A 22,678-nucleotide genomic window follows, 5' to 3' on the forward strand; every position below is an offset into this window, starting at 1 on the left:
TGGATTGCTTTTTACTTGTTTAAGAAAAAACAAATCTGTAATTTTGACAAGTTTTTCACAGCAAAACTAAGAGAAAGGACTTTGAAATACAAATTACTTTTAAAACCCTCAACTTATTTTTATTCCCACAAGAAGTTTCCCTCATTTCTAAGGCTGGATTGCATTCCAAACACAAAACACAGCTAAGTAAAAAGCATTAGCAAATTTTATTGAGTTTATACAATTATAACTATTAGTAAAAACCAAAATAATCCAAGTTGTAGCTGATCCAGCTCATAGTCAAGTCTTTCTGAATCCAATCCAGGAGTTTGTCTTCCTCTTGCAGGCCCAGCATCACTTCCATCACAGAATGGGCCTGGGCTGCTGCGTGAGGAGGATCCCAAAGCGTTTCTTCACCAGCACCCGGTGCCGGGAGAACTTGTCGTCCGGAGAGAAGCGAGCCGGGTGGGCCGAGCTGGTGGGCTGCCCTTCGGGTGTCGCCTTCTGTTGGTGGATAAAAAGGAAAAGTATTACAGCATATGGCCTGGTGGGGGGAAAACATAATTTTTAGAGATACAATGTAGGAGATTTTGAAAACAATACAAAGTCTGCTAAAAGTCCAAGTTTTCCATTAAAAAAAACAAAAACAAAAAACAGTACGACTCCCACTCGTAGCCAATTTAAATAAACAATATTTTAGTATTTTAAGGTATTCCAAAAACAAAGTGCAAAGTAACACATGTATATGGTAAGAAATCAAAAAAATAATTTTTTGGTTTGACTGAATTGTTTTGCTGTTGGGTGCAATATGACAAAATCCAATAAAGCACAAGTAAACAACACGTACAGAGTTAGCACTAAAAGCTAACGTGGCTACTCGTGGCCTGTTTGCTTAATTTCTTTATCTGACAAAGTGCACCATATGTCACAAACCATTTACTTTTACGAATCTAAAAACGTACTATATAACATTCAAAAGCGGAAGTGAAACTTAATGAGAATAAAATGCTGTCGGTGTCAAAATGTTAATGTTAGCGACGTAAACACGAAGCTAGGCTTACCTTCAGAGTGTAGACTCGGTCTCCGCTCTCATTTAGATAATATTGCAGAAACATCACGACGACACTGTGCCTTTGGTTTTTACACGTTCAAATGAAGTCAAATAGACTGTTCAAGTCTGGAAAGTCCAAAGGTTTTCGGTAAAAGCGTTGTTACTATGTCTGAATCCCACGTGCAGCGAAGATTTCTTCAACCCTGCGCAGAAAAGGTGGATATCCGGCTGCGGCCGCAGCGCATTCTGGGAAATGTTGTACAGCAGTAACGCGAGTGACCATTGCGCAATCGCGTTCAGTGTTCGGTAACTTTACTTGAAAACACATAGATGGAATAATTTAATAATTTAATAATTAAATTAGTGTCTAAATTAAATTGGTTTGTCAGAACTAAATAATTAAACACATAAAACACAAACAAAAGGAGGGAAAGGTGAAAAATATGTATATATGGTTCTCTTTTCAAATATAAATATTCCTCCACTTTAATTCATGAGAAACAGTTAATGGAATGCTTCTGAGCGAAAACAAGCCTCAACTGTTTGTATTTGAATTTAAATGAGTGAATAATGAGTTGAGTTTTGAATCCAGAGTTAGCTGAAGACAAAGAATTCCCCCCCAAACAAAGGTAAGCCCATGAAATCAATCATCAACTACAGTTGGCGTGATTTGCCTGCTAGCTGTCTGCATAGAAGGGAAGTATTAATTTGAACATATGGAGAAGTGAAATTTCAGAGGATTTAAAATGTGTACAAACTTCATTTAATTTGCCATCTATCATAAAAAAAGTAATTTGCTCAAAAGAAATGGACAAAGGCTCCACTACCCATTAGCATAAATTTGCACACCTTTAAATAAATTCTTGTCATAGAAACTTTTGATTCTGATCAATTTGCCTGTCAGCATGCAACATGTGCATTGGCATGTTTTCAAAAGTTCTCAGCCTTATTCATATTGCAAGAACACTTTTCTGTATAGCCTTTTTCAAGTGACCCTATGTTTTCTGTTAGACTACAGTGGGGCAAAACAGTATTTAGTCAGCCACCAATTGTGCAAGTTCTCCCACTTAAAAAGATGAGAGAGGCCTGTAATTTTCATCATAGATGTACCTCAACTATGAGAGACAAAAAGAGAAAAAAAAAATCCAGAAAATCACATTTTCTGATTTTTAAAGAATTTATTTGCAAAATATGGTGGAAAATAAGTATTTGGTCAATAACAAAAGTTCATCTCAATACTTTGCTATATACCCTTTGTTGGCAATGACAGAGATCAAACATTTTCTGGAAGTCTTCACAAGGTTCTCACACACTGTTGGTGGTATTTTGGCCCATTCCTCCATGCAGATCTTCTCTGGAGCTGTGATGTTCTGGGGCTGTCGCTGGACAACACAGACTTTCAACTCCCTCCACAGATTTTCTATGGGGTTGACATCTGGAGACTGGCTAGGCCACTCCAGGACCTTGAAATGYTTCTTACGAAGCCACTCCTTCGTTACCCGGGTGGTGTGTTTGGGATCATCGTCCTGCTGAAAGACCCAGCCACGTTTCACCTTCAATGCCCTTGTTGATGGAAGGAGGTTTTCACTCAAAATGTGACGATACATGGCCCCATTCATTCTTTCCTTTACACGGATCAGTCGTCCTGGTCCCTTTGCAGAAAAACAGCCCCAAAGCATGATGTTTCCACCCCCATGCTTCACAGTAGGCATGGTGTTCTTTGGATGCAACTCAGCATTCATTCTCCTCCAAACACGACGAATAGAGTTTTGACCAAAAAGTTCTACTTTGGTTTCATCTGACCATATGACATTCTCCCAGTCATCTTCTGGATCATCCAAATGCTCTCTAGCAAACTTGATACGGGCCTTGACATGTACTGGCTTAAGCAGGGGGACACGTCTGGCACTGCAGGATTTGAGTCCCTGGCGGCGTAGTGTGTTACTGATGGTAGCCTTTGTTACTTTGGTCCCAGCTCTCTGCAGGTCATTCACTAGGTTCCCCCGTGTGGTTCTGGATTTTTGCTCACCATTCTTGTGATCATTTTGACCCCACGGGGTGAGATCTTGCGTGGAGCCCCAGATCGAGGGAGATTATCAGTGGTCTTGTAAGTGTTCCATTTTCTAATAATTTATCCCACAGTTGATTTCTTTACACCAAGCTGTTTACCTATTGCAGATTCTGTATTCCCAGCTAGGTGCAGGTTTATAATTTTGTTTTGGGTGTCTTTTGACAGCTCTCTAGTTTTGGCCATGGTGGAGTTTAGAGTGTGACTGTTTGAGGTTGTGGACAGGTGTGTTTTATACTGATAACGAGTTCAAATAGGTGCCATTAATACAGGTAACAAGTGGAGGACAAAGGAGCCTCTTACAGAAGAAGTTACACGGCTGTGAGAGCCTGAAATCTTGCTTGTTTGTAGCTGACCAAATACTTATTTTCCACCATATATTGCCAATAAATTCTTTAAAAATCAGAAAATGTGATTTTCTGGATTTTGTTTTCTCCTTTTGTCTCTCATAGTTGAGGTACATCTATGATGAAAATTACAGGCCTCTCTCATCTTTTTAAGTGGGAGAACTTGCACAATTGGTGGCTGACTAAATACCTTTTTGCCCCATTGTATGTGTTTTGGACTTTGACTAGAACTTTATGAAACTTACAATTTCTTCAGCTTCAGCTTTATTATACAGATTTTGAGTCCTTTTTTTTTTTTTTTACATTTGCTACACTTTTTACAAAAGCATCAATTCTATCTAAAGAATTAAATCTCTATAACACAGAGCTGACACCACTCTGCCTCTCTTTGGTTATGGTGCTGCATTAGGGACATCCAGTGTTTTGGTTCCAAAAATATCTCATATGGTCTTCTCACACTTTTTTCCTGAGGAATAAGGAGATTGTCCTTACATCCGGAACACAACCATCATATCTTTACCTGGATAGTGTGCATTTTTATATCCACATGTGTCAACACTGAAACGTTTTCAGGTGGTTTCTCTTCTAAACTCAGTGTTTGTTTTCCTGCCTTCAAATGTCAGTGTATGTTGCCAGAGAAGAGCCCAAAAGTCCCCACAACACACTGGAAGGTATTGTATAATTAAACAGCCTCACACAGTTATTTTATTAAAGGGGCAGTATTATGAAATGTACTTTTTTTTTATGTTTACATCCATGTTATCATTCCCTCATCAAAAAACATGGCTATAGGGTTGCTTTGATTCTTTCACACGTTTGAGAAATCTGTTAATCTCCCATGGCAACCATTCAGCTGTGTTAAACGCCTAATTGAGACCTAGCGGTGCATTTGAGACGAAGCTCGTCCACAGAGCTGCAGCTTTCAAGCTGAACTTCCGCGTTACAGAGCACCCCTGCCCGCTTCTCAGCTTCTTCAGACTAGCCGAAAGCAATTAGCGAACATCCGGTGCAACCGTGCCAGGTGTGCCAACAGCTGGTGAAAACATAATTAAAGAGTTAATATAGGACCCATGTTGTGATGACTTCCTGAAGGCATTGTTCCAGTAAGAGCACGAGCGTCTTAAAGAGACAGAGGCCCAATTTCAAGGCTTTACATAAAAGTCATATTTAATAAATGCAGCCTTTTTATAACAACGGAAGGTAACACAGTTACTTCATTGTGCTATGAAATGGCTCACATTATACTGCCCCTTTAAATCCTTATTTTTGCACCAAAAGTGGAACTTTAGTTTCCCCGTTTCAGAATCAGCTAAGCAATGGAGCCAGTGCCGACCGTCCCGCCGGATTCCATCCTGGAAGAGGAAAGTCAATGCTCCCTGCCCAGAGCATTGGCCACGGCCTTGACCCCGACTCCGACCCTGAACCCAACCCTGACCCCGGCCTTTCCTCAGAGCTCCTCTCTGGTCACTGCAAGCACAGATCTTCTCCACAAGGTGGAAAACATCCCCACTCGGTTTGAGCCGGCTCCTCAAACGGGCCATTCGATCTTCAAGGAGCAGCTGATCTGCTCATATGAGGTCCACAAGCTGAACGTCGATACCGCTGCCACACCATGCTCACCGCCGACTGCAGAGATGCTCCGGGGGACCATCGATTACGTTCAAAGCAACCGACCAGTGCCGTACAGTCACTTCCCCGGCCTCATGAGCCCCTTCCAGGCCCCAGTGTTGAACCCACCCACCAGAGATTTTCCTCCTGCCGTTTGTCCCAGACCTTGGAACTGTCACGGTTTCCCATCTCCCGGTACCATGGTTTTTGGCGGTTTGCCCCCGATGCACTTTGAACCCAGGGCTCCCGGAAACTCCTGCATGGTGAACACGGGTTACCTGCCTCCCCCGCCTCCGTTTAGCTTCAGTTCGGGCCCCTGCATGGTGATCAACATGCCGGAGTTCTGTCACGGCGCGTGTTTACCTCCTCACCAAATGTTCCTCACACCTGAAGGTTATCCCGGCTGGTGCATGGGCCTCCCATTGGAGGCGTTCTACCAGACCTACAGGCCCGTTCTGTAAGGAAGATACACAATGCTAATAATACAGGGTTTATGGTTGGTTTCTTAGTGTGCTAAATCTGGTCCACAGGGTTTATAACAGAAAAGATAACATGGCGCTGAACGGTCCTCAGACGTCGGAGGACAGGAGGGAGGAAAAAGGTAAGTGATTAAGAGTTGTTTTGAAAGAGGCCAGGTATAAAGTCGAGTGAGTTTATTTGTAACGCACAACAAAGTGCTTTAAACTATAAAAACATCAACCAGTTATGAAATAAGCAATAAACATTACATTTTGTCAAGCGCTATCATCAAAATCATGAATACACACCGGATATGCTGATCAATGTTCCAGAGGTTACAATCAAACACAGCTGGTTTTTAAAAGAGCTCAGTGTTTCAGCAGTTTTCTAGTTTTCTAGAAGTTTGTTCCAGATTAGAGGAGCATAAAAGCAGAATGCTGCTTCTCCGTGTTTGGTTCTGGTTCTGGGGATGCAGAGCAGAACCCGAACCAGACGGCCATTCACGCCAGAACCGCCCCTCGGTTCTCGCTGTTCTCTCTTCCTCACAGAAGAACACAAAGTTTTCCTGCCCGACATGACCAAGGAACAAGGCAGCCGAGTTTTCTCAAAGCCTCTGGCCGCTTTTCAGGATCGGCTGCAAATGGAAAGGACCTGGGAGGACAGCAAGGACGTCCCCAACGCCTTCTGTCTCAAGGTCTCTGGGTTCTAAAGGGAACCACACAGAGAAAAACACTCAACTCAGAAATGCAAAAACATAAAAATAAATCCCCAGGTTGAAACGATCGTATTCGTTGGTGCTTTAAAACTAAGTCAATTTTTCCACACAGAACAAAGAAAATGAGACTCCAGCGACAGAAATCGGCTCCTTCATGGATCACCAGGATGATCTGGGCAATGACACAAACTCGGTCAGAAATACAAGTTATTATTATAACACATAAACCAGAACTTTTGGGATCAACCATTTCTTTGATGCATTTATTGAATTTTCTTTTTTGTTTTTAAATCAAAAGTGACCAGGGTACTGATTCAATAAGGGTTTTTTTTTTGTTTGTTTGCTTATTTAAAGTGTTTTGTGGCAGCATAATGTGTTAATTTTTGAGAACTTGGAGCCTACTTTATGCGGTCAAGCAGGTTCTATTATGGCACTTTGTTTACTTTATTTTAAGTTGTTAATCACAGTTTAAGAAAAGGAGAGCTACTTTCTCCACATAGAGAATGTGGAAAAAGTTGGAGAACTTTTTTCCACTTAATAAAAGAAATCATCCATTTAGATTTTGTGTTTTGTAGATTTTGTGTGATCATCTTTGTCTAATATAAAAATTTGTTCAATGATCTGAAATTAATTTAGACAAAAAAAAAAAAAATGAGAGAAATATTCGCCAAATGGATTGACTGACTAAAAGTTATCAAAATAACTGAAGACATTTAACAGAAGTTCAAGTCGTTGTATATTTAAGGTTGGCAACTATGGAATCACTTTTATAACAAAGACATTTTACTTGTTCTATTGAAAACTGACATGTCTGCCATTTTTTTGTACCATCAGATGGACATGGATGACATGAACTGCCTCTTTCCTTCAGACCTGAACACCTTTGACTTCACTCTGGAAGACCTGCAGGTAAAAGATGAAAAGCAGACATCAAAACTGTTGATTTATAGCTACAAATAGAATAGGTTGTAAGGAAAGTTTAAAAATAAAATTTTCCTCTGTCTGTGCTTGGACACAAGAGTCTTCTAACTCCATATTTGCTACAAAGTGGCTCTAGGACGATAAATACGGAGTTTGGGAGTGACTTTCACAAAGCCCTGACATTAGTACGATAGGAAACTTGTGGGCAGAGCTGAAAATGTGTTTGTAAGCAAATCAACCTTCAAATTCGACTCAGTTTCATCTGTTCTTGTCTGAAAGAACGGGTCAAAGTTCCTGCTGTTTATTCCGAGTACTAAAAACATCTGACCCAAGTCAAAGTTCAGAATGCAATTCTATGTCTAAACTCCAGAAACACTTTGAAGAAAGTTCAAACTAATTCTCCAATTATTGCATTTAGCAAATGTAAATAATTTTAGTAATCCTAGAAAGGTTTTGTCTTATTTAATGACAGATGTTGAGATACAGAAAGCAGCTGGGTTATGTCCATTAAAAAAATTAATCATTTGTTTCTGTTTGAAGACTGAAACTAACAATTCCCAATTAAAAAACTTGCCCAGATGTTCAGAGATATAAATTATTTTAGCGTTAGCATTAGCAATAGTTTAGCATTAGCTTTGTCAGGAATTAAGCTATAACACGGCTTTAACCCAAAGAGCTTAACAAACCTCTTGTCTTGAATTGCAGTACTGTACATCGCCTTGTATCATACACGTTTCTGATCTTGGGCCAAGCCAAGTTGCCATGACTTTTATATTTTTGAGGACATTTTGAAAAACTCTGCGGCAAGAGCCTATCAGAACCTGCTATAAAATGTATTCAAGTAATACCTACTATATTTTGAGGTTTAGTGACCCAAAAATAATAATCTCAGAAAAATGTTTTAAATAGCTGGCAAAGGCAGTTGGACTGATAAAAATGTTAAAAATAGCTGGTAACCGTTTGACCACTTGAAGTCACTGAAAGATTGGGAGTATTGAGTTTTCAACCAAAGACAGTTGAGTTTCTATTATTAAAAAAAAATAGAAATAAAATACTGTTGTGTCACAGCAAAAGGAAGTTTCTGTCTTCACACTACTGATCCTAATGTACATATACTATACAAAGCCAAGGCAAATCATACATACCTTCAAAGGACAGACTGGTCGGACTTTGACTAAATTGTTACTTTATGCTGCTGCAATTGACAAGTCTCTTTCTTATGTTCCTGTTTGACCAACAGTCGCTTATGGAGGAGAGCTTAGACCCACCTTTAAATGAGACAAATGCAGAGAAGACGCCTCCACCGCCATCTGAAATTGAAAGAATAATCCAGTACCTGCTGTCAGACGCTCCAATCCCAGAATATGAGAGGAAATCTTACCAAAACAAGCTAGATTTGTTAGCTGAAGACAAACCGAAGAAGAAACTGCGTGGCTTCTCTGCATTCCAGCGGACACCCGTAGAAGAAAAACTAATGTACCCGAACATGTCCTTTCCTCTGGACAGCCATTTTGAAGATTTGACCAGCAAGAATTCGAGAGAAGTCAACGATGACTGCAGGAAGAGACGTAGTGAAAGAGAGTCGAAGAAACGTTTTCTAAAAACGGAGACGCAAAGTCGAGAAACGGCAAGAAAAAAAGGCATTCTTAATGACAGCAAATCGAATTTCTGCACGGACATCAGATGGAGTCAGAGGGCGAGGGACCACACCAACGAACTGGACGGAGACGGTTACCCTTTCAGAGCTAGAGAGAGGAAACCAGCCAATAAAAACCAGGAACACCGAAAGTTCTTGGACAAGTGGCAGGAATCTAGAGTGCCACAAGGAAAACCTCTGGATTTCCTCAGAAGGATGGAGATGAGTAGCGAATGGTTATCTAGCATAAAAGAAGAACCAAGAGAGAAGGAGAGGGGGAGAACTTCGAAGGTTGCGAGACAAAAACCTCAAAGCAAAAAGACAGACAGATTGAAGCCAACGCCAAAGACAACCAAACGCTCCTCGTCAAAGAAAGCAGCGGGGGGGAAAGAGTACGAAGATTCAGGCGAACCTCTGCGGCCTCGGGGCCTGATGAAAGGGGGAAGAGGAAGAGAGACAAAGCACAAAATAACTCAACCTGCTAAAGCATCCAGAAAAACAAAGGCAGAGGTTTACAAAGCCTACTTTCCACCCAATGTGTCCGTTAAGTCCAAAAGCAGCACAACGGTTGGCAAATACCGTCAAAAGGCCAAATATAAGCCAAAATGTCCCTCCAAAAGGATGAAGACGCTCCTTTCTATGAAAACAGCTGAAGGAGGTCCGGAGTCAGATGGTTTTCCGTTTCCAGCATTGAATGAGGTGCAGAAGCAGCGATTCCTGGGAGGCAAAACAAAAAATCAAAAAGTTCCACAAAGGAGAGGAAATGGGTTAAAAATCAAGCCTGAAGCGTTCAAAGAAGAAGCATATGAGGAAGAAGAAGAAGAGCCCACGAGTACAGCGAGGAAGCACCAGCAGAGAAGCAGTACCTCCGAAAAGAGGAAAGGGGGCGCCGACAAGACTCCGGAAATACTCTGCTCCAGTCCGGTGAAAAAGTATCGGGACTCTGAGCAGAGAGGGCCCAAAATCAGGATAAAAAGGGAAAGAGGGACTTTAAGAGCAACCTGGCTTCATATAGAGTGACAAATAAACCCCCCAAAAAGCATGCTTAAAACAGTTTATTTCTGAAATAAACACACAAAAAACAAGCTTTAAGAATCACAATAAATTTACAGTGTTTAGCTATTTTGGCACACACATCATTGTCCCTCACACAGAAGTCACCTTTATTTTCATAAATTATTTTTTGCTTTTAGCGGTAAAATTAACCTCCAATGACACACAAGTATTTATTGAAAGATATATATATATATATATATAAAAAAGACACCGGTAAACATACGGATCCTCAGAGCCACTTCGGAGGAAAGCTCCCCCTGCTCTTTCGGCGTTTTTCCACATTTGTGCAATTGATGCTCGACTTAAAAATATAAAACATATAAAAATAGAACTCTTTGGGTTTGTTTGGTTCCGACGTGATCGGGGGGGGGGGACGACGGTCAGATGAGAACCACCAGGCTCATTCAAGCTTCTTGTTGTGTTGTTGAAACCCGTTGGCGCCGTGCGTCACGCCGTTGCTGTTCACAGCCTTCCCATTGGCTGCTGCAGCAGCGGTGGGCGAAGGCTGTGGCCCCGCCTCCTCGGGCTGCAGGTAGTCGTTCACCACTTTCTGATAGGTCGGATGGGTCGTCAGCACTCGCAACAAGTTTTCTGTCAAACATTTAACACTTTGGTTTTAGTCTGACATAAAGTATCGTGTTTGATCGACAAAGAAAAAAAACACACACACACACAAAAAAAAACACATTGTGAATGCGCACCTTCGGTAAGCATCCCCTGACTGGAGGCCTTGGTATACAGATCACCGGTGTTGTGCTGTGGGATGCCAAGCATCGCCCCCATGAGGTCTGAGAGCTCCTCCTCACTTAGGCTGCCTTTCGACTCCTGGTCAAACAGCTGGAAGGTAGGAGAACAAAGGACAGCATTAAAAGGGTATCTGCAGTCAAATTTAAGACTTTTTTTAAATGACACCTTCACTAATGTTTAAGTCCAATCAAGATTTAAACAACAAGAATAGCAACAACTGAGAACTTCCTGAGGTCTGTTTGTGGCTCTCGGCTGTAGTTTTGTGCTTTTCACACTGCATGTGGTTCTCTACAGCCGCAGCTACCATAGTGCCAACCTTAAGTTTTTTTTTCTCCACAGTGTACATCTAGCCTTGTATGGGTTAAGACATTTTAAGGCCTTCATTTTATATCTATGAATTTCAGACTTTTTAAGGATTTAAGGAATGTGTCACGCTCAAATTCAAGACCCATAACTTCTGTCAAACATGCAAGACACTTACTGTAAAAGCAGAGTGAAGCAGGGCCTTGAAGTTCGTGAAGTCGCTAAGAGCCGAGACGCTGAAGTAAAGCTGTTTGAGGTCCACCGTTTCATCCTGATGAAGAACACAAAGAAAGTGGTTACACATGTGACCAATTATTTCATCTGAAAGTCTATTTTTAAGATTTCCTTTTTTACTGAAATTAAAAACACATTCACAGATTGGTGCATAAAAACTGAGCAAACTTTTTACTTTACCACATTTTAGGGGCCATGATTGTTTTTATGGTTATTTAAAAGAAAGGCTAAAAGCTTCATCAAGACATGTTTCAAAAATGTTTTGAAACTTTTGGTAAGGGCTGAAACTATTAATCAGATTAATCATGACACACACACACACACACACACACACACACACACACACACACACACACACACACACACGCAGGCCATTTCTTAAAAAAACAACAACATTCAGAGCAGTGATTAAGCCAAAAAATTGTACAAAAAAGAGATACATTTTGCATTCAAGATAAAAACACTGTCAACATGTTTCACCCAAAACTCAAAAGTATTTCTGATATTGTATAAAAAAAATCTTAAAACGTTAAATGAAAAATCTGTAGAATGTGAATTTTTTATTATCAGATTAATCAATTAATCATCAGAATAATTGATTAATCTGAATAACTGTTAGTTGAAGCCCTTCTTATGGTGTAGTATGTGAACATCCAACATCACAACATTAAAACACAGAGTATGAGGAACAAAAGAAATTTTTTTTTTTTGCTTCATTCAGAACCAAAGAACTGACTTTACCTTTGAGTACAAGCCACAGATGGAGACAGCCATTTGTTTATCCTTCAGGGAGAGAATAGAGGTGAGCTCGTCTGCACTGGCCTTTGACCCCTGAGCTCCAGACCGACACCTGTCAATCATTTTGGCCAGAGCAACTTTGATTTCATGGGCCTCCAGTCTGAGAGACAGAAAGATGCAAAAAAGGAAGACAATGGTTAGTTTAAATAACACCAAAGAGCTTTGGTTTAGAGATTTAAAAATCACTGGAAGAGTTCTTACCCATTTTTACGCAGAAGAGACAACGTTACCCTGCCAGGAGGTTCCAGCGGTAGAGACAGGCCGCCCAGTTTGCTCACAGGGACCCTGCCCTCCATCACATGGTCTGTGGCTGGGACTCCTAACGCCCTGTGGAGCAGTGAAGAACCGTTAGGAAACGGATCAGGTCGTGGACGTCTTAGTCAGAAACTAAAGCGTATCTTTACTGCTAATCAAAAACAATTTAACGCTTAAATATGGCTCAGCTACTACATCTGGTGGCAGAAATCTGCAAGCGTTTCTCAAAGCCAAATGATATAATAAACCAGTTTTTCCTGTTTGAAAATATGTGTTATGTTTACAGTTATTAATATGATCGACTGTGTCTAGAGTCTGGCTAGACGGTTCGAAAATCAAAATCCCTACATGAGCTTTCTGTGTCTAGGCCTGTCTGTCTCGATAACATATTTTGCTGGATGATAAATTGTCCCAGGAATAATTGCGATAAGCTATAATGTGGTTTTGATACCATTTTCAAGTCATATCTTGATAATGGCATAATGATGCTAGTTCACCTTCACAAAGACAGAGAAACTTTAATTTTGTGGAGAACTCTTAACACTGGAACTGGAAGATATTTTAAATACCCCAAATTAGAGATGCACAATATATCAGCACCAACATCAGTATCGGCAGATATTGGTCATTTTCTGACATATCGGTATCGACTGAGACAATATGAACAACCGATATTTATTTCCATCTTGATGCCTTTTGTTTCTCGTTGGGGTTTCCCCCCCCCCCCCCCCAAAGGTGTCAAAATAATAGAAGCATATATATAAAATAGGTAAAGACTGGTTATGGCCAATATCTGGATATAAATATCGGCCCAAATTTTAATATATCTCTGAAATAAAATCTAAAATAAAACACGACAACCAAAACCATAAATACAACTGATTAAGATTTCTCTGTAAACAAAATTGCCCTTCAAAACATATTCTGAAATGATCAAACTCATTTTAAATTCTCATGCGATTCATTGATTAGTTGAGTAGTTGCTTATTGCGACAGGTGTGGTCGTCTCCTTACTTGGCCATGAGTTTCTGGACATTGTCAGCATACAGGCTGGGGTTCTTCTTTTCCTCCTCAGACGGGTTATAAACAGGCAGGTACTGCAGGACAACAAAACATGTCATTTACTGGCAGATTTTGTTTTTTTAAAACCTTTTCTTGGGAGGTTAAAAATGAAAAAAATTTAAAAAAGTGGCCGATATGGGTAAATACAGCTTCATATCTGCTGCACCTCTTAGTGCAGCCAACAGAGAACACACCCTGAGTACACATATTTATGACTTTATTGTAAGGAAATAGGGTGAGGAGGGGGGATATACGATTCTTACCTCAACAGTCATGTTCGTATAAAACTGTGAAGCAGTGTGCCAGACTGAATCGGTCCTAAAAAATAAAGAGAAAATGATACACAATTGTGAGAATGCATAGCGTGCTAATTATGACAGGAAACTCAAGAAGAAAACTTTAGAGAGCCCGTCTAAATCAGACACCAACTTCTTTTCCCAGTTATAGACTTGCCTAAATACTTGGGGTTGAACCAGTGAGACTGAATTATCAAAGATAAAAATCAGTGTTATTGCAAAGCAAGAAATGAATTTAAACAAGCTGTGGAAATTTAAGAAAATTATTTAAATAAATACTGCCACATTGAATGTGCTTAACTCATGAAAACATAATCCTTAGTATTGAAAACATGAAGTCTAATGCAACTTCTTGAAATTTACCTGTCACGTCTTGAAAAATGTAAAAAATTTCCAACAAGATGTCAAAATTATTTTTTTCCTCACAGTTTCTTCCATACTTGAATACACTTGTACATAAAGCAACCAAACATTTTTCCTCATTTCTGCCTCTCAGACTGATCAGTTTCTAAAGGAACATTTTAATGGAACAAAAACCTTCAAATATTAGCAGAACTTTTTTGTTATTGTTTGTTTCAACTGAGGTTCTGTTAATAATACTCTTAATTAGGTATTAATTCAAATGAGTTGGTCCAAAAGGCTGAAGCTAATAGCTAGTCTGGGAGCAGCCAAGGCAACAGCAGCGAGCCGCAGTTTCAAAGTCAAATACAATCTTAATAATGTCCTCGCAATTTATGCAAATGCCACTTTATGGCCTTTGTACATTTGCAAACTTACATAGAAGCTGAATTGGAGGCTGTGAGTCACAAATTATCCGTGTCAAATGCAAACTAATACTGTAATATTTAAAACGTTTATAGCAAGCAAAGCAAAACCGCACTCATACGCTGCTCTGGCATTGTTTGCTTTATTCTTCTGACAGGCGACACTTTGTAGTCCAGTTTTCATATGGGAAGCTTATTGGTGGCACACCACCTCCAACCTGTGTTTCCTGCAAGTTGTCACCTGTTTCACTGCAAACAAAACTCAATTTAAATTTGATTGGTGCTTGAAGGTTTATCAAATAGCTTTGGTGCAAACTGATGAGACCCTTTGAGACTACATATGGCAGAACACTTTGGTCTCGATCCCTCACAAACTTTATCTTTATCCCCGTTAACAAATGTCGTACAAATACATCTATTAATGTTCATATTCATAAACTTTGCTGGCAGTCAGTGGTTAGAGTGTGAATAACATCAGATTGTGGTTTTTTGCTGTTTCTTACATTATTTGATGGATAGGAATAAAATAATCTACAATACAATTGATCAAAACAGTATTACCAACTATAATCTTACTTAATTAAAGCAATACAAAGCATAACCTCTGATTTAGCTGATTAAATGATCTGACATTAAACGTTTGTCGCTAATTAGACCAATTTAATGCGCTTTTATACCAATGCACTTGCCTTTCTACCTTCTTTTAATCAAATCCATACAAGCTTAATTCCCTGCAATGCAACACAAGCCTGAGAAGACACAAAAATAAGTTAGCTTAAGGAACTCACCATGACGCCCCTTTATATGTCCATCGAACGGTGTCCTGAGGAAGAGCCATAAAAACACAGATCAAACAGTGCAAGCAGGACAAAAATGGTTTTATCTCAGAGCGGGGTTGTTTTATGCCTCCCATTTCCCCATGTTAAACACAGTGATATTTGCAGTATGCAAACACTGAACCAAACAGTGTTTGCAGTCATCTTTCCAACATGACTCCAAAAAGTCAAAAATGCCAGCTGCCAAACAGCACAAAGCTTTTATTGTACACATTTGCGAATGCAAGTTCATACATGTGTACATATGATGCAATACCAAAACAGTAAGAATAGTAAAAATAGAGCAGAGGCACACACTGTTGTAAAATGCAGCTAACTTCACTTGCTGCTGTTCCATTTCTACAGCTCTCTAAAATCATGTCTAGAGCCACCAAAAGCAAGGTACTGATCCAACTCATGGTCCAGCACTGGGTCATTTGCATGACCAGTGCAGGTCTTTCATGACATCTTGGTGTCCGATACATTAACTACACTCAGCATTTTTTTGGAACACAAACATTTGCATTCCTGTGGTTGAAGCTAATCAGTTCCTGTGGACTTTTCACACCTGGATTAGGGATCAAAACTTGCAACATTTGTTACATTTTCAGCTGATCCAGTAAGCTTTCACACTACAGTGTGTCAAACGATCCCAACACTTTGAAATACTTGTTCTCCCTCTCACCCTTCACCTGTGGTGGTGCTGTGCCAAGAACTCCTTCAGGAAACGACACAAAAACCTCTGAAGAAGGTAAACATGCAGCAAACTAATGGTGTATGAGGGCCGCACTGGGTGAACTCGGGGAATTCATCTGTCTAACGCATGTTTCATTCAACTCCAGGTCACTTTTTTGTTCTGTCACAATTATTGGTTATTTCCATTTTGATTGTCAGAGTTCAAATTTTACAAGGACTGCGATGCAGACTGACCAGGGCAAGCAATGCAATGGTGCCAACAATAAACGGCACCACAACACGGTCAACAGAAACTATGATCTCCCCTCGCACCCGCTTCCTCACACACAAAGCCAGCGCGCAGTAACCTTCCTTGGTGACAGTCACACCCGCATTGACACACCCACCACCCAAGTGTCAAAGCCGTGTGCTCCTGTCACATCAGTAATTACTTTTATTCATATGGCTCTTACAGAAGGCATGAGTGCAACTTCCTTGTTCGTGAAATATTAAGAAAAATGGAGTGGCGTCAGATTTTAGCGACTGTAGGATGTCTCGTGAAGCACGTGAAGACATTTCTCACAAAAAGACTCTTGTGTTTGTTTCAGTTACATTTACACAGAATGCCGTGCACTATAGTATGTTTGAACCTTTTGGAGTAGTCCGGCGTTCACATATGCATTCGAACCGCACCAGAGTTCAAATCAACCAAACCGAGATCTAGGTTTTTAGGCAGACTGGAGTTTGCTTTTTTGGTTACGCCTCCTCACCTCCTCAAATGAACCGGACTTTCTCGGCAAATAAACCAGAGTTTGATTAAAGTGGACCAAACAGGGTCCGGTGTCAATGGAAATGCTGGAAAGTGTTAGGAGACCTGCAATTCATCATGCATGCATTAAACAAAGAAATTTAAGGATTCAAATATTTACATCCAACATGTAAATGTGGATGTAAATAACTGGGACGGAATTATTTACATCAGTTACTGAAAATCTTCTTCCCAATTATTGCACTCACCACTTTGTTTGGGTAGCGCAAAAGAACTGGTTGGACAGGGACTCCAGCGACAAAGGCACCTGACATCAGGAGACAAAGAAAAATGTCTTGGAAATATACCAAGTCATCAAGTAGCAAGACAAGAAAATGAAACCACTCCGATTATTGAGCAATTCCTGCATGATTCGTGCAAACAGTAGTTTTACTGAAACAGACAGGACGGTCTTGCTCAGGATGACATTACATTTTCTGTTTGTTCTCGCTGCGGACACCTACCAGGCTTGAACTTGATGAGCGCTCGGCCATTAGTCGTGGTTCCCTCTGGAAACATGAGCATCTAGAAAATAAAAAGTTGCTTCTTTTATGAATTCAATCAAGTGATAACATCTCAATAGCATTTTAAAAACAATAACATAATTTATCACCTATTTTGAGCCACAAAAAAAATAAACGGTAGCTAAGAAGTGATGCCAAACATCAAAAATAATTCTATTAAACCAGCAGAACGCACAAAATAAATCTAGCTAGGATTTTTTATACCATGTTTTGTAATCTGTGATAATTTCACATCATATAGTTCCTACTATTTAAAGTCCTTGTAATGAGATGCCAGAGAAAATCCTGAAGAAACTGAGTAATGCTTTGCCTCATCAATCTGTTGCCATCAACGGTTGCTAAGCTAGCTGAAGCAAGGCTAGCAGACCTTTATCTGTCACTTAAAAGAAAGTGACGGGAAAAACAGAAAAATATTTTGTGTTTTCATAAATATTTCCATTTATGAAAAAACACAAAGTGGATACTAAAGCCAGCCTTCTTTCTTGATGAGGTCATAATAAAACTAGAGTCCACAGAAAGACAAAATCAACACATTCTAACACATCCTAACCCATAAGCACATTTATTTTAAAACTATAAATTTACCCGGTTTTAATTCTGCTCTCAAGTTTGCACATAAAATTGACATGAAATGTCTAAAGTGTTACTGCACAATTCTAACTGAAAATGATTTTTCAGCAGAGGAAGAAATAACTAGGACTGAAATGATTAATCAGATTAATTGTGATGAATCAATTATTGATATTGTCAACCAATTTAGCAATCGATTAATCAATAATTGGAGCATACAAACGTATAAAAGTCTATTTGATTAGAAAACAGCAGTAGTGGTTAATCGAAACTGTACAAAAATAAACTAAAAAAGAAAAACGTTTGTCTTATAATTTGTTCTAAGTAGACATGGCCTCTCCTGCAGACGACCACCTGACCTCGTACCTGGGGCCAGTAGCCTTTAGAGGTCAGCCTCTCGATGAGCTTAGCAACGGCCATCTTTCTCGACTCCGGATCTTTCCTGCTCACGAGCACAGACTGGTTAAACTCCAGCAGAGCTGAAACGCATATCAAAAATCATTATTATTATTATTTTACACTGCATCAAATCAGAACAAAGAAATAAAACAAACTTTAGGATTTTATTGTGTAGTTACTCCTGAAGAAAATGAGGCAGGAAGTGGAAGAGCACGCCACAGCAGATTAGATGTCGACAGAAGAAGCCATTTGTTTACCTTTAAACTTCCTTGCATATTTCTGGCTGCGTCTCCAAATAGTTCTCTGGTTTGCGAGAGTTTAGTGGGAGGATTTTCAGTTCTGTGCGTTCCAAATGCAAACCGGGCGATCTGGAGTTTTCAGAACATGAATCAACCCCTCAGTCCTGCCTCTCCGAGGCCGTCAGTCAGGTCTGACCTGGGTGACTCGGCCGTTTCATCCAGACTCTCACATCAAACTAAACAGCACTCTCTTCTCGTTCCTCGGAGTCATCATGAAGCTGCAATTGCTGTCCTGTTGCATCATTTAGTCATGCAGTTGTTATCTACAACAGTAATATTCTAAATGAAACTGCCCAGGAAAACAGATTGAACTACTGATTTAAAAGCGCATACCTTCATGTATGCGTTCGTTTTCCCTTCTCTGAAAGTCAACAGACGTCGAATGATGTGTGATGCTGAAGCGCCATCGAGCAGCAGTTTGAAAACAGAACTTTTTGTTGTGAAAATGTGCGTTCCCCAACAGTTCACGTGGAAATCAAAAGTCTGAAACATGATTATTTAAAAAAACAACAACGGTTTGATTTGAAGGGAATCACACTCATTTAGTAGGTTTCACCTTCATGTCTTTCCTTTAGTTTAGGTTTTGAACAGCTCTGGGTCAGTTAACCTCTTTTGTACCCCGATTATGAGCAATTATGCTCAATTGTGTTGCAATTTCAGCGTGTCTTACTTCCATTCTACACCATAAAACACTTTGAAAGAATTGTGTATCTGCTTTGTGGGTTGTAGGCTATTCAAGTTTGTTTTTTTTATGAATTAGAGATATGAACAAGCATTAAAAAAGTTAAAATCTCACATAATTTTTCTGAAAAACTTAGAATTTCACCCCATTTCTTTTGGATCAGATCGTCATTTGAAACAACTAGACATTCATAAATTGTGACCCCTAATCACACCAACATAGCCTGCTTGAGAATATCGTTTGCTAGATGATTGTTTCAAACCCGCTTTGACAAATTATGAACTGATGAATGTGCCAACTCGGACACAGTTCAGCCTGCTGTATCTCGGCAAGGGCTCTTTGTTGAGACGGAGCAAAGAGCCGCTTTCATCAATGGGAAGGGCACATAAAAAGCTGTGACTTAAATTCTTAAATGATAAATTCTTAAGTTGACAGAAATACTTTAACACAAAAAAAGACAGCCAGATCAGCAAATAAAACTACAATTTTCAGCAATTCATCTCAACAACAACCATTAGGTAGCCAACAGGAGTAAATGCAGTAATAGTAATGCATGCAATTGACATTTTAAGCTGAATCTATAAACAAAATTTATGACTCCATTTATAAACACAGTGAGCTCTTAACAGCTGTTATAAATCTTTCTATCAAAGCCAGAGTGACTCCATTAGCTCTGCTACATGTTAACATCCAAACATCAGAGATGCTGGTCAGGATTTCAAAGATTGTTTGAAAACTTCTTTTTTTTTTTTTCAAAAGATTCAAAGATGGCTAATCAACCACCACTAGTGTTCAGGCGATCACTTCCTAATGATCGCAAAACGGAAATTCAGAAACGGACGGACAGAATGTTCTGTTTGGTGTTGATACGTCCGTTTTTGCGTGGTAAATGTTTTTGTGGAGTTTTTTTTAGTGTTAATTCCTGATGCACTTGAACGTAATCTTTGCTCTGCGCTCCCGGGGCTCTTGTTTATTGGTTGCCATGGCAACAAGTCTGCGTGTGACGTTAAGCTGACAGACTGGGGAAAAAAATAATATAACCACCCGTTTTTCTAAATTTTTTCCCCTGGACAAATTGCATCATTTGTTCGTATAATGTGGCGATATTCAGAGTGATCATCAAATAGGATGAAATATTTCATAAAGCATATAGGGGCCAAAGTTTGTTAAATTTTAAATCATGGCTCCTATTAAGTAAAATTAAATTATGGGTCATTATAAAGAGAAATTTGCTTTGTTCTCTCTTGTTTATAGAACTGACAGAAACCAAACTACAGATTTATTAGCAGAGAGAATATTTTACATATCCAAACTTCAGCATAGATCTCAGCTTTAAACCACATTTTATAGAATCCAGTAATTGCTCTACTCACCAACTGCCCCAACCAGACCCAAAAAAGGTTTTGCGTCTTTATTATTTGCTATATTAAAGACACATTGTATTATAATTCATTGAATAAGACTGTCTGGCATTCGCATGTAAGTTTTGGCTTTATTCTTAGCACTAGAAAAGAAAAGGTCTTCCAGTGACTGTGGGTGCATCAGTACCCTAACGACCCCCCCAGTCCCTGCTCTTTGCAACACAAAGTTACACCCTTGACTATCCAGCCATCCATTTTCTATACTCCCTTGTCCTTAGTGGGGTCTGGAGGGGTGCTGGTGCCCATCTCCAGCTAACGTTCTGGACGAGAGGTGGGGTCACCCTGGACAGGCCGCCAGTCTGTCGCACACCCCTTAACTGTAAACCCAAAAAATACTTTCATGTTATCCAATGAGTCATTGTGGACACCGGTGTCCTCATGACAGTTAATGCGTGAAGAAAAGATTTTCTGTCACACAAATATATTTCACAATAGATTAAATAATTATTTGCTAGAAGACAGAATGACTCTGGCTGTAAATAATGAACCAATCTATCACCAACCCTGCTTCAACGCTACCAACCTCATGATTGTATCGGAGTCATAAAAGTGCAGCTATTTTACCTCCTATGACGGGCAGCTTCGTGTTCTCGTACCGCGACACAACAGTTGCCAGCTGGGTCGGACACAGAACCAGCATGTCCAGGAAGCCGCTGTGGGGCGCCACCACCAGGACCGGCGCCTCCTTCAGGTCGGCCCTGCGACCTTTTACTCTGACCCACGGGAAGCCCAAGGAGAAGAACACGGCTCTGCTCAAGAGCAAGATGATGGGGTGGAACAGCCAGCGGCGCCAGCCCGTGACGGGCCGGGCGCGCTCTTCTTCGGAAAGGCCGGCCAGTCTTAGCCGGGCAATGGGCCACATGATGAGGAAGAATAAGGCCGCCAGCGTGACGCGTACAGGGACGAGGACGCTACCCAGGATGAGCCCCTGTCGGCAAGAGAAATGAAAGAAACGTTAATATTAGATTTATTCTAGTAGTCATAAAGTAAACATGTATTGTTCTGAAACTAGATAACAGGAATTCATTTTTGAAAGCCTCTACACACATGCACCCCACCTAATATCAAAAAATGTAGATAATCCAGGCGAGTTCATCATGTCATGCTTTACGAACCATTCTTTCAGCTATGCTGCCCTGCCCTAGCCATATTCCTCTCACTGTTATGCAACTCTGTGTCTTGTTATCAGTCACACCTGTCTATGATGAGGCTCTTTATGACTTGGCTATTGTGGGGGGAAAGAAGTAGAAGAGGCGCTTTGTTTCTGTGTGAGATGCTGTTGTAGGATACACAAGTCAGGCCAGAAGCTATGAACACCAAGATCTTTAAAAAGTGTTACTTAAAATTATTCATAATGCTTTTTTACAATGTTTTAGTAAGTAGCAGAAACCCCATAAAAGGCATGTTATTTGTGAGACAATGACATGAAAAGTAGTCCTATAAAAATGCTGAACTTTGTCTCATAAATGTGGCGCTTTGTCTAAAAATGCAATGAAAAGCATTTAGAAATTTTTAAAAACCTGTATTTTTTTTGTGCCAATTGCTTCGTATAATAAATGCAATGTTATTCATAAATATATTTCATATTAGCAAAAAATGTTTCTCCCAAGTCTTGTTTAATGCAAATTAACTATTTTTATTGCTACCTACTTTTCAACATCGCCTATCAGTTTCATGCGGCAGCTGAACGTCTCTTCCCTCTTGTGACTGAAAAGAAATAAAAAAGCTTCCACTAGTTGTAAGCGTTATGATGTAAATATAACATCAGTAAACTCACCCTAATCCTCTGCGCTCTGGTCAGCTTCACCTCGAAGATAAAAGGATGAGGGTACTCCTGTGTTGCCGTGCAACAGTCGCCTTTCTCCATGACTACGACCTGCAGCAGACAGGCTCGACTAAAACGTCTTTAAAAAGTTGAAGACAAGTTCTTCGACCCAAACGTCCTTTAAAAACTTTCGGGGGAGATGACCTGTTTGGAAACAAGCACAAGTTTCCGTCTCGCGCTTTCCTTTGAGTTTTAAAAGTTGAAGCTAAAGTGGACAGACGCGCGTGGAGAAAAAGTGTGACAGAACGCGAGACCAAAGATTTACATCAAGCTTAAAAACAAACGCCACCGCTTTCTGTCCTATACTCTACCTTAAGCGTGAGACACCACGCTGAAGCCCGGTTTCTCTGCCCTTCCCACC

The 22,678-nt window shown here is 40.1% G+C and overlaps 3 protein-coding genes across 5 annotated transcripts; 1 reads left to right on the top strand and 2 right to left on the bottom strand.

Moving 5' to 3' along the window:
- Positions 1 to 185: 185 nt before the first annotated feature.
- nop10 (NOP10 ribonucleoprotein homolog (yeast)) lies at positions 186 to 1,344 on the bottom strand. The gene is made up of 2 exons (XM_008435282.2): positions 1,041 to 1,344; positions 186 to 483 (listed from the first exon to the last, which is right to left on the bottom strand). Exons 1-2 carry the CDS (start codon positions 1,092 to 1,094, stop codon positions 343 to 345), a joined length of 195 nt encoding a protein of 64 aa, XP_008433504.1. The 5' UTR covers positions 1,095 to 1,344; the 3' UTR covers positions 186 to 342.
- A 231-nt stretch (positions 1,345 to 1,575) lies between these two features.
- Positions 1,576 to 9,869, top strand: LOC103480374 (uncharacterized). 2 transcript variants are annotated; one of them, XM_008435286.1, is made up of 8 exons: positions 1,576 to 1,659; positions 4,069 to 4,116; positions 4,749 to 5,510; positions 5,584 to 5,654; positions 6,061 to 6,206; positions 6,340 to 6,420; positions 7,062 to 7,136; positions 8,389 to 9,869. In XM_008435286.1, exons 3-8 carry the CDS (start codon positions 4,762 to 4,764, stop codon positions 9,802 to 9,804), a joined length of 2,538 nt encoding a protein of 845 aa, XP_008433508.1. In that variant the 5' UTR covers positions 1,576 to 1,659; positions 4,069 to 4,116; positions 4,749 to 4,761; the 3' UTR covers positions 9,805 to 9,869. The 2 variants fall into 2 exon arrangements, with proteins under 2 accessions (XP_008433508.1, XP_008433509.1); XM_008435287.2 differs by lacking the exon at positions 1,576 to 1,659 and adding an exon at positions 3,096 to 3,137.
- On the bottom strand, positions 9,825 to 22,678 carry lpcat4 (lysophosphatidylcholine acyltransferase 4). 2 transcript variants are annotated; one of them, XM_008435284.2, is made up of 14 exons: positions 22,629 to 22,678; positions 22,270 to 22,461; positions 21,057 to 21,420; positions 18,058 to 18,170; positions 17,062 to 17,122; positions 16,807 to 16,865; positions 15,088 to 15,122; positions 13,503 to 13,557; positions 13,192 to 13,274; positions 12,124 to 12,249; positions 11,866 to 12,022; positions 11,069 to 11,161; positions 10,542 to 10,677; positions 9,825 to 10,431 (listed from the first exon to the last, which is right to left on the bottom strand). In XM_008435284.2, the coding sequence occupies exons 2-14, from the start codon at positions 22,357 to 22,359 to the stop codon at positions 10,241 to 10,243; spliced, it is 1,563 nt and encodes a 520-aa protein (XP_008433506.1). In that variant the 5' UTR covers positions 22,360 to 22,461; positions 22,629 to 22,678; the 3' UTR covers positions 9,825 to 10,240. The 2 variants fall into 2 exon arrangements, with proteins under 2 accessions (XP_008433506.1, XP_008433507.1); XM_008435285.2 differs by lacking the exon at positions 22,629 to 22,678 and adding an exon at positions 22,143 to 22,199 and having other exon boundaries at positions 22,270 to 22,359.

This window comes from Poecilia reticulata, linkage group LG18 (genome assembly GCF_000633615.1).
Source record: "Poecilia reticulata strain Guanapo linkage group LG18, Guppy_female_1.0+MT, whole genome shotgun sequence".
NCBI classification, from domain to species: domain Eukaryota; kingdom Metazoa; phylum Chordata; class Actinopteri; order Cyprinodontiformes; family Poeciliidae; genus Poecilia; species Poecilia reticulata.